Here is a 21,931-nt window from a genome sequence, read left to right as displayed (position 1 = left end):
CTCCAGAGAATGGATCTACATGTCTGATTAGCATTATGTAATAAACCATACCGACCTCCAGTTAGGGATTCAGGACATTAAAAGCAGCTATTGAGCTATAAAAAGGGAGGCTGTTGCAGTTAAATGTTGATAAACTGGTACACTGATGTGTGCAGTATTGGTCCCAGGATATGAGAGAGACAAAGTGGGAGAGGTAATACCTTTTATTGGACCAATTTCTGGTGATGAAAGGGACAACCTTTTGAGCTACACAGACATAGACTTATAGAGTCTAGGACTGGAAGGGACCTCGAGAGGTCATCGAGTCCAGTCCCCTGCCCTCATGGCAGGACCAAATACTGTCTAGACCATCCCTGATAGACATTTATCTAACCTACTCTTAAATATCTCCAGAGATGGAGATTCCACAACTTCCTAGGCAATCTATTCCAGTGTTTAACTACCCTGACAGTTAGGAACTTTTTCCTAATGTCCAACCTAAATCTCCCTTGCTGCAGTTTAAGCCCATTGCTTCTTGTTCTATCATTGGAGGCTAAGGTGAACAAGTTTTCTCCCTCCTCCTGATGACACCCTTTTAGATACCTGAAAACTGCTATCATGTCCCCTCTCAGTCTTCTCTTTTCCAAACTAAACAATCCCAATTGTTTCAGCCTTCCTTCATAGGTCATGTTCTCAAGACCTTTAATCATTCTTGTTGCTCTTCTCTGGACCCTCTCCAGTTTCTCCACATCTTTCTTGAAATGTGGTGCCCAGAACTGGACACAATACTCCAGTTGAGGCCTAACCAGCGCAGAGTAAAGCGGAAGAATGACTTCTCGTGTCTTGTTTACAACACACCTGTTAATGCATCCAGAATCATGTTTGCTTTTTTTGCAACAGTATCACACTGTTGACTCATATTAAGCTTGTGGTCCACTATGACCCCTAGATCTCTTTCTGCCATACTCCTTCCTAGACAGTCTCTTCCCATTCTGTATGTGTGAAACTGATTGTTCCTTCCTAAGTGGAGCACTTTGCATTTATCTTTATTGAACTTCATCCTGTTTACCTCAGACCATTTCTCCAACTTGTCCAGATCATTTTGAATTTTGACCCTGTCCTCCAAAGCAGTTGCAATCCCTCCCAGTTTGGTATCGTCCGCAAACTTAATAAGCGTACTTTCTATGCCAACATCTAAATCGTTGATGAAGATATTGAACAGAACCGGTCCCAAAACAGATCCCTGTGGAACCCCACTTGTTATACCTTTCCAGCAGGATTGGGAGCCATTAACAACTACTCTCTGAGTACGGTTATCCAGCCAGTTATGCACCCACCTTATAGTAGCCCCATCTAAATTGTACTTTCCTAGCTTATCTATAAGAATATCATGAGAGACTGTATCAAATGCCTTACTAAAGTCTAGGTATATCACATCCACCGCTTCTCCCTTTTCCACAAGGCTTGTTATCCTATCAAAGAACGCTATCAGATTAGTTTGACATGATTTGTTCTTTACAAATCCATGTTGGCTATTCCCTATCACCTTACCACCTTCCAAGTGTTTGCAGATGATTTCTTTGATTACCTGCTCCATTATCTTCCCTGGCACAGAAGTTAAACTAACTGGCCTGTAGTTTCCTGGGTTGTTTTTATTTCCCTTTTTATAGATGGGCACTATATTTGCCCCCTTCCAGTCTTCTGGAATCTCCCCCGTCTCCCATGATTTCCCAAAGATAATAGCTAGAGGCTCAGATACCTCTTCCATTAACTCCTTGAGTATTCTAGGATGCATTTCATCAGGCCCTGGTGACTTGCTGGCATCTAACTTTTCTAAGTGATTTTTTACTTGCTCTTTCCTTATTTTCTCTTCTAAACCTACCCTCTTCCCGTAAGCATTCACTATACTAGACATGAGAGGAAGAACTCTGTAACTTGAAAGCTTGTCTCTTTCACCGACAGAAGTTGGTCCAATAAAAGGTATTACCTCATCCACCTTGTCTCTCTGGTACGCTGATAGCACATTGGCTTTTCAGACATACTAGCGTACATTAGAGTTTTTAATTGTTAGTAATCTACCAACATCCTTCAATACCTTGGAAATCTGTGTGTTGATTAGCTATCTGTAAGGAGATGATGGTTCACAATCCCTTTTTCTGTATGTGGAATTCGGCTTTGCAGTATACCTGACTTAAATGTTCAAAACACTTTTTCCTCCGACTGTAACTGAAGACAAAGTTCTCGGTACAGCTTGTCAGATGATGATGATGACAAATGGCAATTCATTATTTTTTGACTTGGTGACATTTGGAAAATGTCATGTATACCCATGCTTCTATTAGTACTAAACAGGAGAATTTAATTTGTCATTTGATGTAATAATTCATTTCATAATCCTATTTTTGATACAAGGGAAAAAGGGGATGATTATCCAAATAGTGACTGCAGATATTGACTGTTTCCTTGGCTTATGCTAATGTTACAGGAAGATGATGATACTGCTTTTTTTTTTAAGAAATGCTTGTCATAAGAAGAGAAGTTTATCACTTTTTGTTGATCACAAAGCAGTTTGCAAAATTTACTAACATATGGGCTGTTAAATATGAAAGGTGGAGCTTATACCTATTAAGGGCAGAGAAACAGAATAGCTGATTTTTTTAATGACTTTTAGGTGTGAGTTGCTTTATATGCAAAATATTGTAAGTATATTCTAAAAGATTCTTTATGCTCTAAAGGGAGGGATAGCTCAGTGGTTTGAGCATTGGCCTGCTAAACCCAGGGTTCAATCCTTGAGGGGGCCACCTAGGGATCTGGGGCAAAATCAGTACTTGGTCCTGCTAGTGAAGGCAGGGGGCTGGACTCCCTGACCTTTCAGGGTCCCTTCCAGTTCTATGAGATACAGCTATATCTCCATATATTTAATGTTAATTGAAGTTATGAAATGTTATGAAATGTATTTTAGGTGCATTTCCACATATGTAATGTCAAAGAGCCACTTATTTGTGCTGGCTCGGAACAGGTGTTTGGTATTCCAACTACAGGTGTTTTAATTACTGCTTGATCAAATTTTGAATGACTAGGTCTGATTATAGGTGACCTGGTATCAGGTGATCTAACAGCCAAACTGGTTAAGAATATTGAGCTGCTTTGGATGTGGTTTGTTGAAAAAGTAGTGTGTCTCTTTTACAGGTGGTTATGATATTTTGGTTTTATACAGTTCAAACTACAAGGTGATTTTGTTTTTCAAGCTGGGAAATATTCATTTAAAGTTTTTAATTAATTAATTTTTCACCAAGTATAATTAAGCCCTATGGAGAAATTATTTTTTTTTCTGATTGACTGGTTAAATTAATTTAAATTAAACTTTGGGTGTAGGCTTCCACTGTCCTCCCAAGAATAGCTGTATGTTTCTTCAATAAAACAACAAGCAGGGAAATAGATCACAATGTTACCTTTAAATGACTTTGTCATTAATATTCAGGAGATGGGAAAGGGGCAACTCACTTTTTTTTAGGGCGAAATGAAGAACTCGCTGTACAAAGCGAAGTAAATGAACTTTGCATATAACTAAGAGGGAGTGAGGTCAGGTGGGGAGAGAACTTCACCCAACCCAGCAGCATGACCTGAACTGTCTGCAAAGCCACCACCCTTGCTACTGCTACAGATATAGTAACTGCTGCTCCCCCTGCGCTTGGAATTTAGATGTGGGGCATCCGGTTCTTGGCATTCCCCCATCATGCTACTGGAGGCCTTTGTATAGATTCTGTGTACAGCCTGCCCTCTGTGCACGAAAGCTTTAGGCCCTTACATTCAGCATGTGGCCTTTAAAGCTGTGGTTTCATTACTGTCTTTTGGCAGATTCACCACTGCAGTAGATGAGGTGCAGAATATCTTAATTGTTGTAAAGCTGGGAAACTTCTTTAAATATGAGCTGGAGTTCTGCAGCCTGATCATCCTGCCAGAAAACTGTTGACAGAGTATTATCTGCTCAAATGTGCTCACAACAACTCCTGAATTAACAACGGTTTCTAGTCACTGAACAGCAGCAAGAAGAGGCACTGCTCTCTATCATTAAGGAAGCACCATCCCCAGGGGAGCTGTAGATCATGTTATGTTAGGAGGTATTTTCACAACAGTTTTAGCCATTTGTTTTGCCTCACTGTGTTAGAGTAAAGCAAGTCATGAGATCTTTTTAAAACGTTTAGTTAATGGGAAATCAGTGCTGTATAAGGAAGCAGTATTTCATGTAATGGAATGGCAAAGTAATGAATGCAGCTGTTTCAAAATAATATCAAGAATCCAGATTTCAATAGAACCAAAGCCAGGCAGTGGTTGTGGTGACTGGTCATTTCCTTCAGCTTTAGCAAGGTGGGTAGGCAAAATAGTTGCTTTTTGTCAACTTCTGTCTGCCATTTCCTTCCCCTGAGAGAGTGAATTTCTTTCTGAATAAAAGATGACTTGGCACTTCTGCCTGCTTGCAGCTCTCAGCTTTCTGTTATGCTGACTGCCTGCTCCTCTGCTCCATCAATGAGTCTCTCTTCCAGCGGTTTTCTGCAGCTCCTTGAAGGAGCATCTCATTAGACCAGAACATGCGTGGTGGAATAGCTCAAATCTAACTCTGGAAGGAGGGACAGAAGGCTAATCTGGAAGACTAAAAGTTCTAAATTCTCTTGAAATTGACTACTTCAGGAGGACCCTTGCTGTCTGATTAGAGTTAGCTTCCACACAGGAGTGCACGGATGTCCTTTCCTCCTTCCAGTTTGCCTTCTCTTTTGTTCCTCTGTTGGCTACTTCCCCCTTCCTTATGCTTCACACTGTTGCGTTCTTTCCCTTCTCACTACCTTCTCTAAAGTTCCTTTGTGGGCCCAACTATGCCCTGTTGCTCCCACCGCGGCTCACAGGCTAGATTCCCAGCAAGGGTTCTCTTCTGCCTCTGTAGGGGTGAGGTAGGCTGAGGCTGATTTTTGGGCACATCATCATGAAGGTTAAGACCAGGGTTAGAAAAGTTGGTCCTTGTAGTCTGCTTTTTTACGATTACACTGAGGTGGTCCTTTCTCCCAATCTTCAGTATCTGTGTGGAGTTTGTCATTCAGTCATCTGTAGGTGGCTTCTGGAAAGAAATGTTATGAGCTGTATGGGACGCAGGACTAGTACCAGTATGTGAGGTAATCTGCTAGATTTTCAGTTTCTTGGTATATAAAACTTGCTGAGAGATTTCAGTTTATAAAGGTGAGAAACCAATATTGGAAAAGAATAGGAGCATTGCTTTGGCAATAGGTTAGCCAAAGGAAGTACGTTCTAGAAAAATACTGTTATGTTTGGCATATATGTATCAATTTCCCCACCAGCTGAATAACCATATGTTTTTCTCCTGTACTGTGGTTTGGTTTGCTGTTAGTAAAATTCAGTAAAGTCGTTAGTCTAGAATCACCAGTGCTTCCTTCATCAGTGTGAAAGCATTGGGGGTTTTTTGGGAATGGAGGACTTCAAGATGTTACATAAAATTTGGTGCATTTAGGTAGTTTGTCTTCATCTGCCAACGCAGAATATCTAATGCAGGCTGGCATGTTTTACACACTAGTTATCCAAGTGGAAGCACGAGAGAGCCATGGGGGACAGGAGGGAGACAGCATCTAAGACAGAAAAAAACCCTTAAAGAGGACATAAATTAAAATTTTATTTTAAAAAGACAAAACAAACTTGAACAGGTTTTATATTGTGTATTCACAAGTTACTTTTGTCCTGGATAGAAGAAAAGCTAGGAATCAATTTTTAATGTAAACTAATGCATTATAAATTAGAAAATGATTGAAATTAAATATCAGTCACACACTGCTTGTAAAAATGGTTTGATTGCAATTCTTACGATAATTTTTCTCTCTCTGAGGTTGGTAGTTTGTATGAGGACCAGTTAGGATATCTTGTTTTCCTGGGAGGAATCCATTAACTGGAAACTGCTTGTTATATTTTTACTTGAAAGTGGTGATAACTGGTTAAATTCTTATCATGGAGAAAGTTGATCCACTTATCAAAACTAACTTTGAGAGATAAGTCACTGACACTTATTGGCTGAAGTACATAAAACTCATCTGCAGCTTGATTAAATGGTTTAGTGCTCAGGTGTGGTGTTTTGGTCAGTTTGTGCACCTAGGAGTTGATTACATAACATGTTTTCTTTTTATGAATTCACAATGTCTCTTGGGAAATCTCTGATTGTGCCTTAGTAGCTTTTGTAAACATTCCAGTCAATTTTGCTCTTGAACTTCCTGTTCTTTACGCAGTGGGTTTTCCTAGAACCACTTTGTTTTGAAAGGTCGTGAACAGAGGAGTTTGACTGGGAGGATGGAGTTCTGCTGATCTGCAGACTGTGCTGCATGATTGATTCTACCAGTTAGTGTTGCAGTTCTCTGCACTCAGAAGGCCAGTATAAGAGAAGCACATTAATGGCAAACTGGTCTTGATCTTGCTGTGGAAGTGACTGAGCCAAACTTGGATAAACTGCAGTCTGTGCTGTCTACATGCTCTGCAAAACTGGAGTTTATTTGCCTATTTCTGGGATTTTCATTAAATATGGACAATGGTACAAATTAGCAAAAGACCCACTTACCAGCAGTCATTTCCTCTCTCAATACCTTCCAACTTCAGACAGTGTCAGCCTTCAGTGTCCCCACGCAGCGAAACGGCACCTATTCCGGTTCCCACTCAGTTGCGGAATTATCAGCGTATAGAGCAGAATCTCACATCTACTGCCAGCCCTGTTTCAAACCCCCATGGATCACCGAGGTGAGTTATTCCTTTTTCTCTTGGCCTTCCTTTGTGTTTATACACTAAAAGATGGCCTGCTTTCTTGCATAGTAAATTACTACCAGAGTTACATTTGTGTAAGCTGAATTATATGAAGAGTTCAATTGTTTTGCACAGAATAATTCAAAACAGACTTTAGAATGACTACAATGTATTAGTTCATCACAATCTGCAGTTATATGGCTAGCAATGTAGTGAGTTTTTCAGTAAAAGAGAAGTAGAGAAATCCTAGAATATACTTGGTTTTTCAACTCTAAAATGTTGCCCAAGTAAGTAAAAGGATGAACTCTTGCTTTCTTGTCCTTCTTTGTATGTTCTATAGCATTATGACATGCACTGAAATGTCAGTAATAAGTTCTTCTGTTCTTATTTCACGTTAATGATAGGATGAATGCATGCGTTGTTTTATTAGAACATCAAGGGACAGATTATGGTGTGTGAGTTGTTAATTGGCGCTTCGTAATAATAAAGAGCTCTTCTTGCAAACTAGACTTGCTGCTTCCTGGTTCACTCCCAGACTTTTCACTCTTTATCCAGCCCATTTATTTTATTTTGGTACCCACTGGAGCCAGAACATTAGGTTCAAGAGACAGATAACTTGCAACCTAGTTTTCTTTTTACAGTTATCTGGATTTTTCATTATTTCTAATTTTGAGGCTATACTGCTGCAGTTTGGCAGGGGCCTTACTTTGTTTTTAATAACTTGTTTCCAACAACTGATCCGCATACCAGGTCCAGTACTTCAAACTCTTCTGATGGGTATATTCTAAGCTCCCTTTTCCTGCCTTAATGATCAGTATTTGTGTTGGAGTCTGTTGCTGTTGCCAGCTTTCCCACTCAATTGTGCATGCAGCAATGGGAGTTCACAGGGATCCATGCTCTATTGTGGGCTTAATTGCACAGGCTATTACAACTAGTATCTGAACTGGTAAAACGAGTTGTCTAAAGGTTGGGAACATTTGTGGTAAATGTCTTCTAATTTGTAATAAATTACAGCCGCGTCAAAAGTTGTGATTCCACTTTGTGACCAAAGGATATAAAATGCTGCTTATGTTTGGTGTGGAGAGTTGAGTTTAAGGCTCATTAAAATCATATTTGGATAAGCATCAATTTCATATGCTTCCCTAAAACGTCAAGAGTTTGTTTTGCGTTTGATCTTTTTAGATCTGCAGTGGTGAGACGGTCTAATACCAGCCCCATGGGCTTTCTGAAGATGGGCTCCTGTTCACCAGTACCAGCAGATACTGCGCAAGGTGTTGGACGCAGACTGTCAACAGGGTCTTCGAGACCGTATTCTCCTTCGCCTTTAGGTAAGCTCACAAATCAGTAGATAATGAGGGGAAGTATATCAGGAATAATAACTTTTGACATAGAATCATAGACTATCAGGGTTGGAAGGGACCTCAGGAGGTATCTAGTCCAACCCCCCCTCAAAGCAGGACCAACACCCAACTAAATCATCCCAGCTAGGGCTTTGTCAAGCCTGACCTTAAAAACCTCTAAGGAAGGAGATTTCACCACCTTCCTAAGTAACCCATTCCAGTGCTTCACTCTCTGAGTGAAAAAGTTTTTCCTAATATCCTAACATGAGAGTATCTGGTAAATTCAGATCTTGTCCATTTAGATTTCATTTGCAAGAGTGGCTCATGTTAAGTGATTGTTTGAAGAAAGAACGTTTAAAAGAAGCCTGCAGTCTGTTGTTGTTATACTGCTGTCCTTCCCTCATCAGTAAGGTAGAAATGTAAACTTATATTCTTGCTTTTAATGTGCTTAGTTGGAACCATACCTGAGCAGCTTGGGCACTGTTGCTGTGGTCAGCCTCAAGGGCATGAATCAAGGAGTAGAAACGCCTCAGGTGAGTGGCATTAGGTCAAGTTCCATTTCACTGTAAACCTGAATGCACTGGATGAAGTTAGGTTTTAGTCTCGCTTTATGTGCCCCATTACCCCCAAGTGGCTTACCGAAGGTTACATGGTAAGTTTCTAGAATTTAGAAAAGTACCTAGGTCACCAATCTCCATCCCTGTGGTCAGTCCGCAAGACCATAAGAAATTGACTCGTCTCTGTAGTTCACAATATTAAAGAACAGCTCTATATTCTGGTCCCCTGCAGGTTATTAACCAAGGATGGAAATGAACTTGGAATATAATCTGTAACAGTGAAGTTCTTCTCGAAATGTGGTTGTGATGGATCAGCATGTCATGAGAAATGGCAGCAAGAAATATTAGTGTCTGTGTTCAACATTCCCATCCTCATTCCCTCAGGGAACTGACTAGTGTCTGACATTAGTGTTGCTAGGCATGCAATAAACTTAGTTCATCATAAATCATTAGGGCATGTAGGCAGCAAACTGAGGAAGAAGATCGGGATTCATGATGCTTTATTTGATACTATTTAAGATGGGGCCTATGGAAGGACTACTCAAAAGAGATACAGGAGAATTGCTCAGAAGAACACACTACATCATTTCTAACTGAAGTTTAAATAGTGACTTTGCCACCAGTGTTGGTCCATTTCTCTCCTGCTCAAGGGGCACTTATGTCTGAACTATCTAAAATGTTAGGTATCTTATTTTGAAATAATACCATAGGATTAGAAAGGACTGCAAGGGTTATCTAGTCCAGTGGATCTCAATCAGGAGTCCGTGGCCCCCTTGGGGGCCGCGAGCAGGTTTCAGAGGGTCTGCCAAGCAGGACCAGTGTTAGACTTGCTGGGGCCCAGGGCAGAGAGCCAAAGCCTCACCGCATAGGGCTGAAGCCTGTGGCCTGGAGCCCTGCCACCTGGGGCTGAAGCTGAATCCAGAGCAACGTAGCTTTGTGTAGGCCCCTGTGGCCCCAGGCAATTGCCCTGACTTTTATATGCAGAAAACTGAGAATTCAGGGGGAGAATCTGACATGAGCACTCTGGAATTGTGGGCAAGCAGGTTATTTCCAAAACAGTCATTGCTTAATGGAATGGAATCAAATCAAGGTGAGGTAGGTCACAGTCACTTTAACTATAGTGAATGTAGGCCTCATAAGGTAATTAAAAGAATTGGCTAAATAGTTACAGACACTTAATTGAATGAACTTGGAAGAAGGTTTAAGATGAGTGGTTTTGGATGCACCAGTTTATGAAACAGAACCTGAATTCAAAAAACTGTTGATTTGGCTGCCTCTTAAGAAACAGATATATTGCCACGTTACTATACAGTATAGCATGAAAAACAAGCAAAGAAGTTAACCACTGTGGTGTATTTTCAAAGTTCTTCAACTTGACTTAAAGATAAGTAAAAGTGTTAGCACTTCATTGTCAGAGTTGTTTAAGATTGTGAAGAGGTATGTGTTATCATCAAGGCTGTGACCATGAGACGTCAGTATTATGTACAATCCTCACTTGGTGCAATACCTCATCTGAAGTAGAAGAGGATGCCATCAAATTTCAATCAATATAACCGATGGCATTGATAACTGGCCATTTTGCGTTTGAAGCTTGATATTAACAAACTAGTTGCATTCCCATTAGGAACACAGAACTTACAGCATCACATTTTAATGCTCCATCTGGAACATCAGCTGCACAGACAGAAAATAGTTCCTTTAGGAAGGGCACTTGTTTTTGGGTGCAACTTTTGAGATAATACTCCTTACTCAAAGCTCATTATTTAACCAAATGGGTCCTAAAGTTACTTTGTCTAGGTTTGCACAAGAAAAACCTGACGTTCGTGCCAAGGAGTGGACTTGTTTTGGGCACGGAGGGTTTTTACGAAATTTTCCCTTTGGTGTAAGGTAGAACACAAATAATTGAAGTAATAGCTCTTTGCATTACCTTGTTCTGTTAGTATCTGCATTCTTTGCAGAAGCCATGAGATGAGTTGCCTTTTATGATTGGAGACTGTTTAATTAAACTTAAAAAATAAATAAATAAATAAAAATTGTGACTTATTATCAAAAGATTATCAGAATAGGAAAAAGTCAGAAGGGTGGGTTCCCTTCCTCACTTCCTGTGCTTTTTTTTGTTACCCATTTCCACCTTTAGTTAATGTTATGTTTGAAAAGCTTTCCTTTAGTAATTACTGTCATTGTTTAAAGTAACTTCTCAGTGATACTGTCCTAAAAAATGTTCCCTTCAGATACTATAAACAGTAGTGTAATTCCATTACTCTTTCTTTTATCTGGGCTCTTGGCTGCTTTAATTGAGAGTTAAGCACGTGGTGTGCTGTACCTGTTCGAGCTGACCCTTTCATTTATTATGGCTCAACTCTCCAGAGGTCCTGAAGCAGCCAGTACAGCTGTCATCTTGAAATCCTGTCCCTTTGGACGACTGACCATGTTGTGTATCACTCCTCACTGTACGTCTAGCCTTTAGTTCGGGCAGTTGGCATTCTGAATCCACTCCTCCTGCCAGCTGATGAACAGACATATCTCACAATGATATAAAACCCTGTCCTTTCAGATTAACTTCAGAGTCGCTTAATGTTTCATATTTTGTAGGACTGTTTTGAAGCCACTGCTAGCAGAATCACACTTTCTTCTTGGTGCCTCTCCCCAGGTTCTCCAGTACCACAGTCTCAGTCACCACAGTCCCTCTTGATGGGAGCCAGGCTGCAGAGTGCCCCGACTCTAACAGATATCTACCAGAACAAACAGAAACTTCGAAAGCAACATTCAGACCCTGTATGCCCATCATATGCAGGGTATGGGTATTGCTACTCTCCACAGCCAAGTAGGCCAGTCAGCCTGGGAACATCACCTACAAAACATATGGGATCATCACCTAGGAGCTCAGACTGGCTGTTTAAAACTCCATTACCAACAATTATTGGCTCTCCCACTAAGGTTTGTTAAACTTAATTCTGTCTGAAAAAAATTGTTACGATATAGTACTTACCTACAGCTATCTCAGTATCTGAGAGTACTCACTTGTATGCTAACCAGATTCAATGCTTGTTTAGGCAACTGCTCCTTTCAAGATACCTAAGACTCAAGCATCCTCAAACTTGCTGGCCTTGGTTAGTCGTCAGGGTTCGGCGGATGTCCCATTGCAGTCTAAAGATGTGACTGACCCAAGGGACTTCACGCACTTCCACTCGACACAAGGAAGTGAAAAACAGGCAGTAGAACAGCACAGCAAGGCTCCATTTGGCAGGTAGAAATCATATCTATTTACAAACTGCAGACATTGTGTAGGCATAACTTGTCTATAGAATTGCCATGCTGTTTTGAAACCGGAGTGCTGTTGCGTGCAATTTATAGCCTCTGGTTTGTTTTGAGATATTTCTTGCTATGGGAGACATTGGAGGTTAGTGTGTACCACAGAAACCTCACATGCAGTGTAAAAAAAATAGAGTTGACATCCTGGACTGCTTCACCATATTGTTGTTAAGTTCCCTTTTATTTGTTTTGATCATCTAAATTTGGAGTTCTAGTCTCCACTGTTAGCCTCCTTCCAGCTTTTACTTCAGAATTCTGATAAACTTAATATGGCTAAACTTGAAATACCATCTTAACCTTTGGGGTCTTTGCACGATTGTAGTCAGTTTTATTTCAGTAAGTCCAGTGTTGATACTACAGAGAATTCTTGAAATCAGATGTGTAACATCTACCAGAAAGCCACAGTCAGTTATGAGGTGCAGAGGAGGCTACGTTGAGAATTTTTTTCATTTTCATTTGCTTTTCTGTGTAGATCTGTCAGTACTGGGAAGTTGTCAGATCAGCAAGCGAAGACTATCCTTGGTGGCCAGTTATATGAGGGCAGCACAGACAGCCTCAATACTGAGCGACCAATGGATACAGGTAAAGAACAGATTAATTCAGATATTGTAGTTTAAAGCATACAGCCAAATTATCATTCCATCGGTATTAGGAGTTTTTATGGACATGCTCACTGGTCACGAACACTAATGTTGGTTCTAATAATACTTTGACACAAACATAAACTCTTCAGAAGATTTCTGCATGTCTATGCTGAATATCTTTATAAAGCACCATATATAGTTGGGCACTGTCTGTAAATAGTAGCGTCCCAGAACTGCCCTAATTATAAAAAATATCAGAGCTGTGTACGCTCATTTGGGGTTTTTTTCACTACCTCGGTTACAACTCCATCTTCTTATTCCAGCTTGTTTTCTCATGAAGGTTAGCTTCCATCATGCTGGCTTGTTTTATCTTCTAAGGCTAGTGATTGTGCCTTCCATAAACCAGCCAACAGAGGATGCTGTACCAACCTTATGGCTAGAATTACCAACAGTTTTTTTGAAACCAGGGTGCTATCCATGGAGGCCTGATTTTTTTTTTCAGCCTCCTTCCTGCCTGTCTTATTTTCTATAGCATCTATTTCCAGAGAGTCTAAGCACTGTCTCCAGGTTTTCAAAAGTCATCTCCAGTTCTCTTCCCGAAGAGAAGAGTTTAAGAGCAAATTTAGTTTCAAGTGGAACTTGGAAGGAGATGTGAAAAGCTAAGGGTGCATCTTAGTTCTGTTTGTGTTCAGCCAAGTGGCCCAGCACTACTTGTGGCATGTGTATTATATGCTGTCAGACTTTGAAGATGCTCTCATTTTTGCCCAGTCTAGTCCAAAGTCTGGCTCTGTTTCAGAAAGTGCTGTGTATTGTATCATAAGGACTAACATACCATGTAAACCTTTTATTTCAGCTCCAGCAGGGGCCTGTGGAATTGCAATGGCACCTCCTTCCATGGGAACTGGAACAAGTTCTAGGGCAGTAATGTTTACTGTGGGTTCCCCTCCAAACAGTGCTACTCCTCCTACTTGCACCCACATGGTCCTCAGAACTAGAACAACTTCAGGTAAGACACTCCTTAAAACAATGTCTCTTTGGCAAATGTAATGCCTACATTTGTAAGCTCTTTGGAACTGGGACCTGATTCTTCTCCTGTGTTTGTAAGGTGCATGGCACAGAAAGGCCACAGGACAATGCTGTAGCAGGTGTCAAACAATAGTCAGGACTAGAGAGGAATGTCAGTCTAGGTCTTCTGAGTTTCTCTCCTCAAGAGAGGGGTGGGGTTGCTAATTGAACATTCTACTGTGTACGTTTGTGACAGTCTGCGCCATGTCTGCGATGGGATCGAACACTGCTCCGTGGCATACCCAGTTGTTTGTTCCAAAATATAAAAAAGTAGATTTTTAAACCCGTCTCTGCCCTTTGGTCATACACAGTATGCAAGGAATAATGCATAAGGTTTGCAAGTGTACTGGATTCCAGCACGCCTTAGTGTGTGCTTTGAAATATAGAAGCCAACAGGCTAAATGCCTTCTTCCATATGAAGTGTGGATGTCCAGCAGATCTGCATAAGGGTGTTTTTGTGAACTTGATTCTGTCTGTTGATTTTGACCGGGTACCTGCAGTCAGAATCCTTGTCAGCCAATCACTTTTTTTCTTCTCACAAAGCCCATTTCATAAGTCTTCACTGTCCAATAAGAAATGCTGCTCAGGTGCTGGACCGACGATATAAAGCATAACGAGAAACTCCCCCAGGTGAATTTGTGGTGGCTTCTGCTTTATCTTTTATTATTAACTTTAGCCCAGAGCTGCCAGATGGACCAAGCTGTTGGATTGAATGTGTTTTATTTTTCTTATAGTTGGATCAAACAGTTCTGGAGGGTCTCTCTGCTCTACTAGTGGCCGTGTATATATGGGCTCCCCTCCCGGTATTTATATGGGTTCTTCTCCTCCTGGAGCAGAGGCAGCTCCAAGTCTGAAGTACATGTCGTATGGTACTTCACCTCCCAGCTTAGAGGGTTTTATCACTTTTGAAGCTCCTGAACTGCCTGAGGAAACATTAATGGAGGTACAGAAAAAATAATGTTTTGTCATGTTTGATGCCAATAAATGATTACTTAGAAATGATGGAAATATGGCTGAGCATCTGCCTGAATTGTGCTTTTAATAGTTTCCTTTTTACTGGACAATATTCCTTTGTAAAGCTTGAAAAAAGTTCCCTATCTGTTTGTCCTTTTCTAGCTGACAGTTATTCATTGTATCTCCTGTATTTTCATAGGGGACAAAATGAGCATGTCTACTTTGGTTTAACAAAGCTTTCCACTGATAGGACACTATTTCAGTGCCAAATCAATGTTACATGTGTGCTGACAGTGACAGTGCACACCCTGCCATAGCTTACTGCTTGTCCAAAGCCAGCAAAAAGGGAATTGTGCCAGCACTTTAATCAATGAACCTAATGATTGTAGAGCTGAATTTAAATTGGAGTAAAGCAGATGTTAAATACTGAAGCTTTAGATCAACTCTGTTGTTAGATACCAAATATGTTATACAATAAAAGCTGAACACTTCTTTTGGTTTCTCCTATACAAGGGTCTAGCATCCTTGTGGTTGCTGATAAAATAATAAATACATGCCGCTTGTGAGTTCTTTAGTCACTCTGCAGATTGGTTTCAACAAACTTAGAGCTCAGTGTCCTGACTCTTTGGGCCTTTGTTACAAGGTTTTAGCATATATCTGCAATACGTTTAGATTTGTTTTAAAAGCAAGATAATTCATCTCGATACTCTTTGAGCTAGTGAGTCCTTGAGCTCCTGCTATTAGTATTAATCCTGTGTGCGTTGCACAGTGTTGCCAAGATGCTGACCATTCCCCAGATAGGCCATATGGCAAATACATGGCAGCTATTGTGATTAAATTGTCTTCTCTTTTCCTTCTGACAGAGAGAGCATACAGATACACTGCGTCATCTGAACATGATGCTGACATTTATAGAATGTGTACTGGACCTGACAGCCGTACGGGGAGGAAACCCAGAACTGTGCACCTCTGCAGTGTCATTGTATCAGATTCAGGAGAGTGTGGTTGTTGATCAGATAAGCCAGCTAAGCAAAGAATGGGGGTAGGTATTTGACTAAGTAGTTGTTATAGAATTAGTGAATTTCAGATGAATTCATATGTCTGCTCATGACAATCCTCGTTCTGACTTTGTCAGAAGTGACCTTTCTGCTTTAGGGAACGTTTGGTGGTAGTATGAACATTTTTTAACAACTGAAAAGCAAAAAGGCCCATAGAGTGGCAGATGAAGAACTAGGAATCCTGGAAAAGGGAAAGTGTTTTTGGGGGGGTGTTGGTTTTTTTCCCTCTGAGCTGTCAAGATGAGTGGAGGGCAAGGTTGGTGGCTGCTGCCTGGAGCAGTGTTACGCTTTGTCATGCCTGGGAATCTGAGCTCCAGTCTTCACACCCTCAGTTATGGGGAAAAGGGTGCTCTTTGCATGACTCCGTCAGTAACCATCTCTGGCTGACCAAGAGCAGCAATACTGAGTTCCAAAAGGAGTCACATCTAAGCCTCTGTTGGAGAAGCAGCTCAGTCCTGATGTGAAACCTTTAGAAGTGAGGAGAAATAAGGTGAACATGCTGGTGATGGGAGTGGAAATCTCAGTCATTTCTCCCTTCCTGCAGGGGAAAAAAAAAAAAAAACCCTAATGTGTGTGATGGTCCTAAATGTTGTAATTCTGAAAGTAACCCCTGGGCGGGAGGTGGAGGGGTGGTTGTAAGGACACTCAAGAGAAAAGTGCAAGCAGGAGCTTTCTGGAAGGACATTGGCCTCATGTAATTAACCTACAAACAACAAATTGGGTTTCTTCTGTTTTGCACATGAAAGCAAAGTTTATATGTGCACTCTCTCCTGGCCAGAGAGATGGGATCTCTCACAACCAGTGCTGCACAGAGGACTTGGGGTGCTTTGTCATTTTTGTACACCTGTTTCCTCACTCCCTGACAGTTACTTCCTGCCAGCACATAGTGTGGGGAGCAGAGCCATTGGGAGGGTGTCTGGTTAATATCTGAGCGTCTGGCTGTGGGTTGAATATCTTTATTTAACAAAGAAGAAAATCTGTAAAAAATCAATGCTAAAAATTTTTTTTTCTAGACAAGTAGAGCAGCTGGTGTTATATATGAAAGCAGCACAGCTACTAGCATCTTCTCTGCATCTGGCCAAAGCACAGATCAAATCGGGAAAACTGAATCCATCCACTGCTGTTAAACAAGGTATATGCAGCCATTGCTTTTGGACACTGATAGTTTCATTTCCTTTCCTTGTGAATTATTGACATTTCTTTGGCCCATCAGTGAAAAGAATTAAGTTGAAACATTCAGGATCTCACTGTGGCCAAACACCATACTCCTTTCTTGCTCTACTAGTGACTAAGGAAACTTCGACTCAATCAGCTGGGCAAAGAGGTATCTTAGCACTTTCCAGAACTGACCATGCTTACTTGCACTTCTGGAGAGAGAGAACTGCAGACACAGAATTGCTTAATTACTATGACAAAAAGATGTTGTTAGTGGTTAGGGTATGGGTAATTATTAATATGAAGTGAAAATTATTTGATAATACTCTCCCGACAGCAAAAATGACACAGTAGATGGTAAAATAAAACTACAAAGATAAACACTCACTTGATTAGAAAGCTACCTTGTAAAGTTCAATTTAAATGTTTTAACCTTTTCTTAACACTGACTTTCTCCAGTTGTCAAAACTCTGAATGAACAATACAAATTCTGCATCACCATGTGTAAGAAGCTGACAGAAAAGCTGAATCGTTTCTTCTCTGACAAACAAAGATTTGTAGATGAAATCAACAGTGTAACCGCAGAGAAACTCATCTACAACTGTGCTGTGGAAATGGTAAATCATTCCTTTCACCTGCATTTAGGGTATTGAGATCAGTAAAAATAGTAACACTTTGTGATGGGCACAACCTCCTCTCACACATCTCTCTAATCTAACGAGATAGCACTGCATGTTTGGCCTTAATCCCGTTCGTGCCAGGGCTGATGTAATCTTCCCCCAGATCATTTCTGAAGTGCCTCGCTGATACAGTTGCTCTGAGGTTTTCCCACACATCAGCAGGTTTTGTATAGAGATACTACAAAATGCAGTGCTAAGCTGTACAGTCTATGATGGGCTTCTGTCCGCCTGAGTATCACACAATAAAGCTTACTGGTGCATAGAAATAGAACACGCACAGCTTCCCAATCAGCTGGTTTTAGTTTAGGGAGTTGTTTAGAGTTGGGGGACTCCTAGGTTGGACAAGTGTGTCAGCAGGTCTATAGAAAATAAAAATGTTAATAAAGAAACATGGGGAAAAGGTATCTGTGTATCTGACAAGTTTTGAGTACACAGATATTTGGGTAAACCCGGGAAAAAGGTGCAACGACTGTATCACTTTAGGAGACTGACTTACTTTCAGATAAGGGGAAGTTCTGGTGAAATGGAAATGGATAAATAGTGGGGTTAGACATAAGATCTTGGCAAGTATCCACTGTATTTTACCTCCATGACTCGGTAGCCACATACGAATTAGCTTGTCTCCCTCACAAATAAGATAAGCTTGATAACAGGTGTGTATATGTGAGTAGTTACAATTTGAAATGTACGTATATACGGTACCGTGCTTAATAGTGAAGGGTCATAAAGCATTTCACAGTCTCTACATGCAGGACTCTGTTCACCTAATGGCACACAGAAACTTACTCTCCTGTAACATCTCCATAAGATTATATTAAAAATTGTAAAACCAGACCAGCATATTTAAGGTACAGAAGCACTGTTAATTAGCATCCACAGAGTGATGCTCATTAATCAGTCAGTTCTCTGAGACAACTTTTTATAATAGTATTTGCTTAGAACAATTCATATAGCTAATACTAATGAATGCTTCCAGGTTCAGTCAGCAGCACTAGATGAGATGTTTCAGCAGACAGAAGATATTACATATCGATACCACAAAGCAGCCATGCTGCTGGAAGGACTAACTAAGATACTGCAGGACCCTGCAGATATAGAAAACGTTCACAAATGTAAGTTATTTGGAGAGTGTATTTTGTGTACCTTGGTAGTAACTGGAAATTCTGGAGAGCGAAAAAAACTTGATCATCTACTTCTCTTCAAAATGCATAAAGTGCTTCTTTATTATAAAAATAGCAACATCTGGCTATGGAGAACAGAATAAACGGGTCTAACATTTTGGGAGAAATCCTGGCCCAGTTGAAGTCAATGGGAGTTATGCCATTGACTTCAGGAGAGCTAGGATTTCACCTCTAGTATTGTTTGCCGATCCATGGCAATCCATGCAAAGCCTCTTCACAAGGCAAATGCTGCAGCATGTCAAGGCACAAAGCCTTTTGCAGTATTGCACTTGTAGCGGAAGCTATTACTGATGACTAAGACAAGAGTTTTTAAAATGTAAGAACTCAGAGGAACAAATCTATGTTCCAAAAGTGGAAAACTGGACGAATGAAGGGTAAAAGTAGATTTGTAATAAATTCAATTTAAAAAGTAAATCCAAAGGATAAATGCTGAACTTCTGAAACAAGACTAAACACAAACAGTGGGTAGAAATCCCTGTGCTGAGCTCTCTGTTTAACTTTTTTAATAAAATCCTCTGAATGCAACTGAACTTCCTTTGGCTGATATTTATTATCTGCCTTGTATATTTAACTCATGGGGAGGCACCTAGAGTGTAAGATGGGCACTTATATTTGTGTATGTATTAAATATATGTAAATCTGTAATTTCATGGTTAGGCGTAGCCTATAAAAGCAGCAAGCACGAGAGGAGCAGCTAGTTTGGATGGTTTCAAGCGTTCGTCCTTAGCTGATGGTGCTATATAACCTGAAGAGTCATGTCCGTTTTGATGCAATCATTTTATTCTTTCTGCACTGAAATGAATTTACGCTTGATGTGTTCAGAACTTGACTGTACTTTAACATTTGTGGGTTTTTTTCAGATAAATCTAGTATTGAGCGACGGCTCTCTGCACTTTGCTATAGTACAGTGGCTGTATATGAACAGTAGCAGTATCCCAAGGACCAGGTGGTGTGAACAGAAGGGACCACTCAGTGACATTGTACCTTTTTTTTTTTTTTTTTTGCTACTTTTTGTTGTCATTGTCCCACTGCCCTGTGGAAGACAGTTTTTAAAGTTCTATGGTGACTACCAAAGAAACAGCAGTAAATTCAAAGAGGAAAAAATCCAAAAGTACAACGTTTATAGAAAATCTGCCTTACTGATAAAGTCACTCGTCCCTTTTTCCTCTTAGCAGCAGAATTTAAAAGAAATAGGTTTTCACGTTTCTAACTGAACTTGGTACGTGTACTTTTAACTACAACGATCAGTTTTATTTTCCTTATAAAGGACTATTCAGAATGGATCCTTCTTCACAAAGTATACAAAGCTTTCATAGGGAGATTCCACTCAAAGGTTTGTGGAGGACTGTTTTTTAATTGCCAGTATCAGACTGTTGAATGAGGGTATGAAATTCCAAATGTATAAACCTGCAGTTTGAAGCTTTTGTGGCTAAGCTTGTCTGGATCCAAGCTTACATCTTGTAAATATAGCTCATCAGTGAATAGAGGAAAGGTGGGAAGTAAGTAACTTTTAAAGAATGGGAGGAAGAGGTCAATGGAAGAAATTTTGCTCCATCTCTTCAAAATACTCAAACAATTTTATCAGCTGATATAGAAACAACTAGATGTTCTTCTTCCAAAACAGTTTGTATTGCACTAATTTACTAAAGCAACTGTACATTCATTTTTGAAGAACTGTTAATTTAATTTAAAAAAAACAAGAGAAAAGGCACAATGGACTTAGCTGAAAAAGTTTTATTTCAGTGTATATAAAATCCTTTCAGAATTCCAAATGTAGCTTGTCGAAGACTTTCAGACAAACTGTAAAAACTTGTATTCCTGTGAACCTTTCCATTTTATACCTATTTATCTAATACTTGAGTAACTACTGCTACAGACTTTCTCAGTAATGGAAATGTTTTGAGTTGCTGGCTGTTTGCTTTCTATATAGGTTTGGTTGCATCTTTGCTTGTGCATGCAGTATGTGCATTATTGCCTGCAGTCTCTGTAAGTATAACAACAGCTGTCTGTATCCTGTTTCTTGGACAGTATTAGAACAAATACTGTAAATTGAGAGGCTCTGTTAAGAGCCATGTGAGACTAGAAATAAGGTTTGGAATTGGGATGCTGATTTAGTGATGTGGGATTTCTACATACAGTGCGTGAAAAATCAGGGTATTTGTGTGTGCAGTGCATTTTTAGGGAGAGGTGCGAAGCGTCCCATAGCCTCATAGGCATTTATCATTTCAAGCATCCCTTTAGATCATCAGAACAGCAATTCACAAAGTATTTAGGCAGATCATCTTCTCTGGAAATGGTTCCTATATTGTACTTTTGGAAGGTTTTTTGCCTTTTTTTTGGGAGGGGGGAGGGGGGAATTCAACTGCTTGAATACTTGAATAAACCATTCTCCAGGACAAAATCACTTTAATCCTCTCTTAGATACCGTGGTCTGAACTATTTTACAAAGTTGTACAGTTCTCATACATCAATATTGTTTTAGTGTACTGATAACCATGTGTTTCCTTTACTTTGACAAAGTAATGTACTTTTACCCTTATTTATCTGTATGAAATTCCAACAGTTAATTTGAAAGTGTTTATTTATATAATGTTTGTATTTTTAGGTCTTTAATACAGTGTTTCTACCTCTCCTTTGTAACTGCATGCATTATTATTGAAACTAGGTAATAACTCACTGAACTGTTGCATAATAGCCTTTTTATTATGGTCTGTATAAATGTATATTCAGGTAAAATAAAGACTGACACCAGATGTGTTTCTGTGGTACAACCTTAGTTTGTATCTTGCACTATAATTGGGGACCTTATATTCAGAAAACACTGCAATATTGGCTAGTGTTTAAATCAAGGACTGAACAGGCCCTGGAGATTAAAATTGCTTCACAGGCTGCATCTGGCAGCAATCAGCTGAGGCATGTTGGCAGAGCAGCGTGGTGGAGCTTGCATTGCTGCTTGTGCTCAACCTCTTTGGAGACAGAATGGTCTCCAGCACGACATGTACTGGAGCTACCTTTCCTTAAAGCAAAACCCGTTAACCTTGATTTGTTTAAAAAATGTCATGGATTTGAAAAACAAGATGCTAAACAGATTTTTGGCTAAGAGCTGGAAATCTTTCAGTGAAATGCCTGTTAGTTGCCTTTAGCAAAGAGGCTCAGTGTTTGAGTTGCTAGAAACACATGTAATTACATACACCTGATAGATGGGCTGGTTCTGAATGACATTTCTGCCTGCTAAAAATTGCAAAATTTAGTCCTTTCCATTGTGCTGCTGAAGCTGCTT

At 40.1% G+C, this 21,931-nt stretch overlaps 1 protein-coding gene across 4 annotated transcripts in view; it reads left to right on the top strand.

Moving 5' to 3' along the window:
* ULK2 (unc-51 like autophagy activating kinase 2) overlaps positions 1–21,404 on the top strand; it is a 53,348-nt gene extending 31,944 nt beyond the window's left edge. For all 4 annotated transcript variants that reach the window (XM_050928775.1, XM_050928773.1, XM_050928776.1 and 1 more), the window contains 13 exons: positions 6,625–6,762; positions 7,948–8,093; positions 8,558–8,638; positions 11,313–11,599; positions 11,716–11,909; positions 12,447–12,556; positions 13,412–13,564; positions 14,358–14,566; positions 15,441–15,619; positions 16,649–16,767; positions 17,250–17,407; positions 18,447–18,582; positions 19,512–21,404. In XM_050928775.1, coding sequence (XP_050784732.1) covers positions 6,625–6,762; positions 7,948–8,093; positions 8,558–8,638; positions 11,313–11,599; positions 11,716–11,909; positions 12,447–12,556; positions 13,412–13,564; positions 14,358–14,566; positions 15,441–15,619; positions 16,649–16,767; positions 17,250–17,407; positions 18,447–18,582; positions 19,512–19,579 — 1,978 coding nt within the window. In that variant the 3' untranslated portion in view covers positions 19,580–21,404. The remainder of the gene's footprint in view (positions 1–6,624; positions 6,763–7,947; positions 8,094–8,557; positions 8,639–11,312; positions 11,600–11,715; positions 11,910–12,446; positions 12,557–13,411; positions 13,565–14,357; positions 14,567–15,440; positions 15,620–16,648; positions 16,768–17,249; positions 17,408–18,446; positions 18,583–19,511) is intronic.
* The last annotated feature ends 527 nt before the right edge of the window (positions 21,405–21,931 follow it).

Source organism: Gopherus flavomarginatus, chromosome 19 (genome assembly GCF_025201925.1).
Source record: "Gopherus flavomarginatus isolate rGopFla2 chromosome 19, rGopFla2.mat.asm, whole genome shotgun sequence".
NCBI lineage: Eukaryota > Metazoa > Chordata > Testudines > Testudinidae > Gopherus > Gopherus flavomarginatus.
Note: the sequence above shows the minus strand (reverse complement) of the source record. Positions and strands in the feature narration are given on the sequence as shown.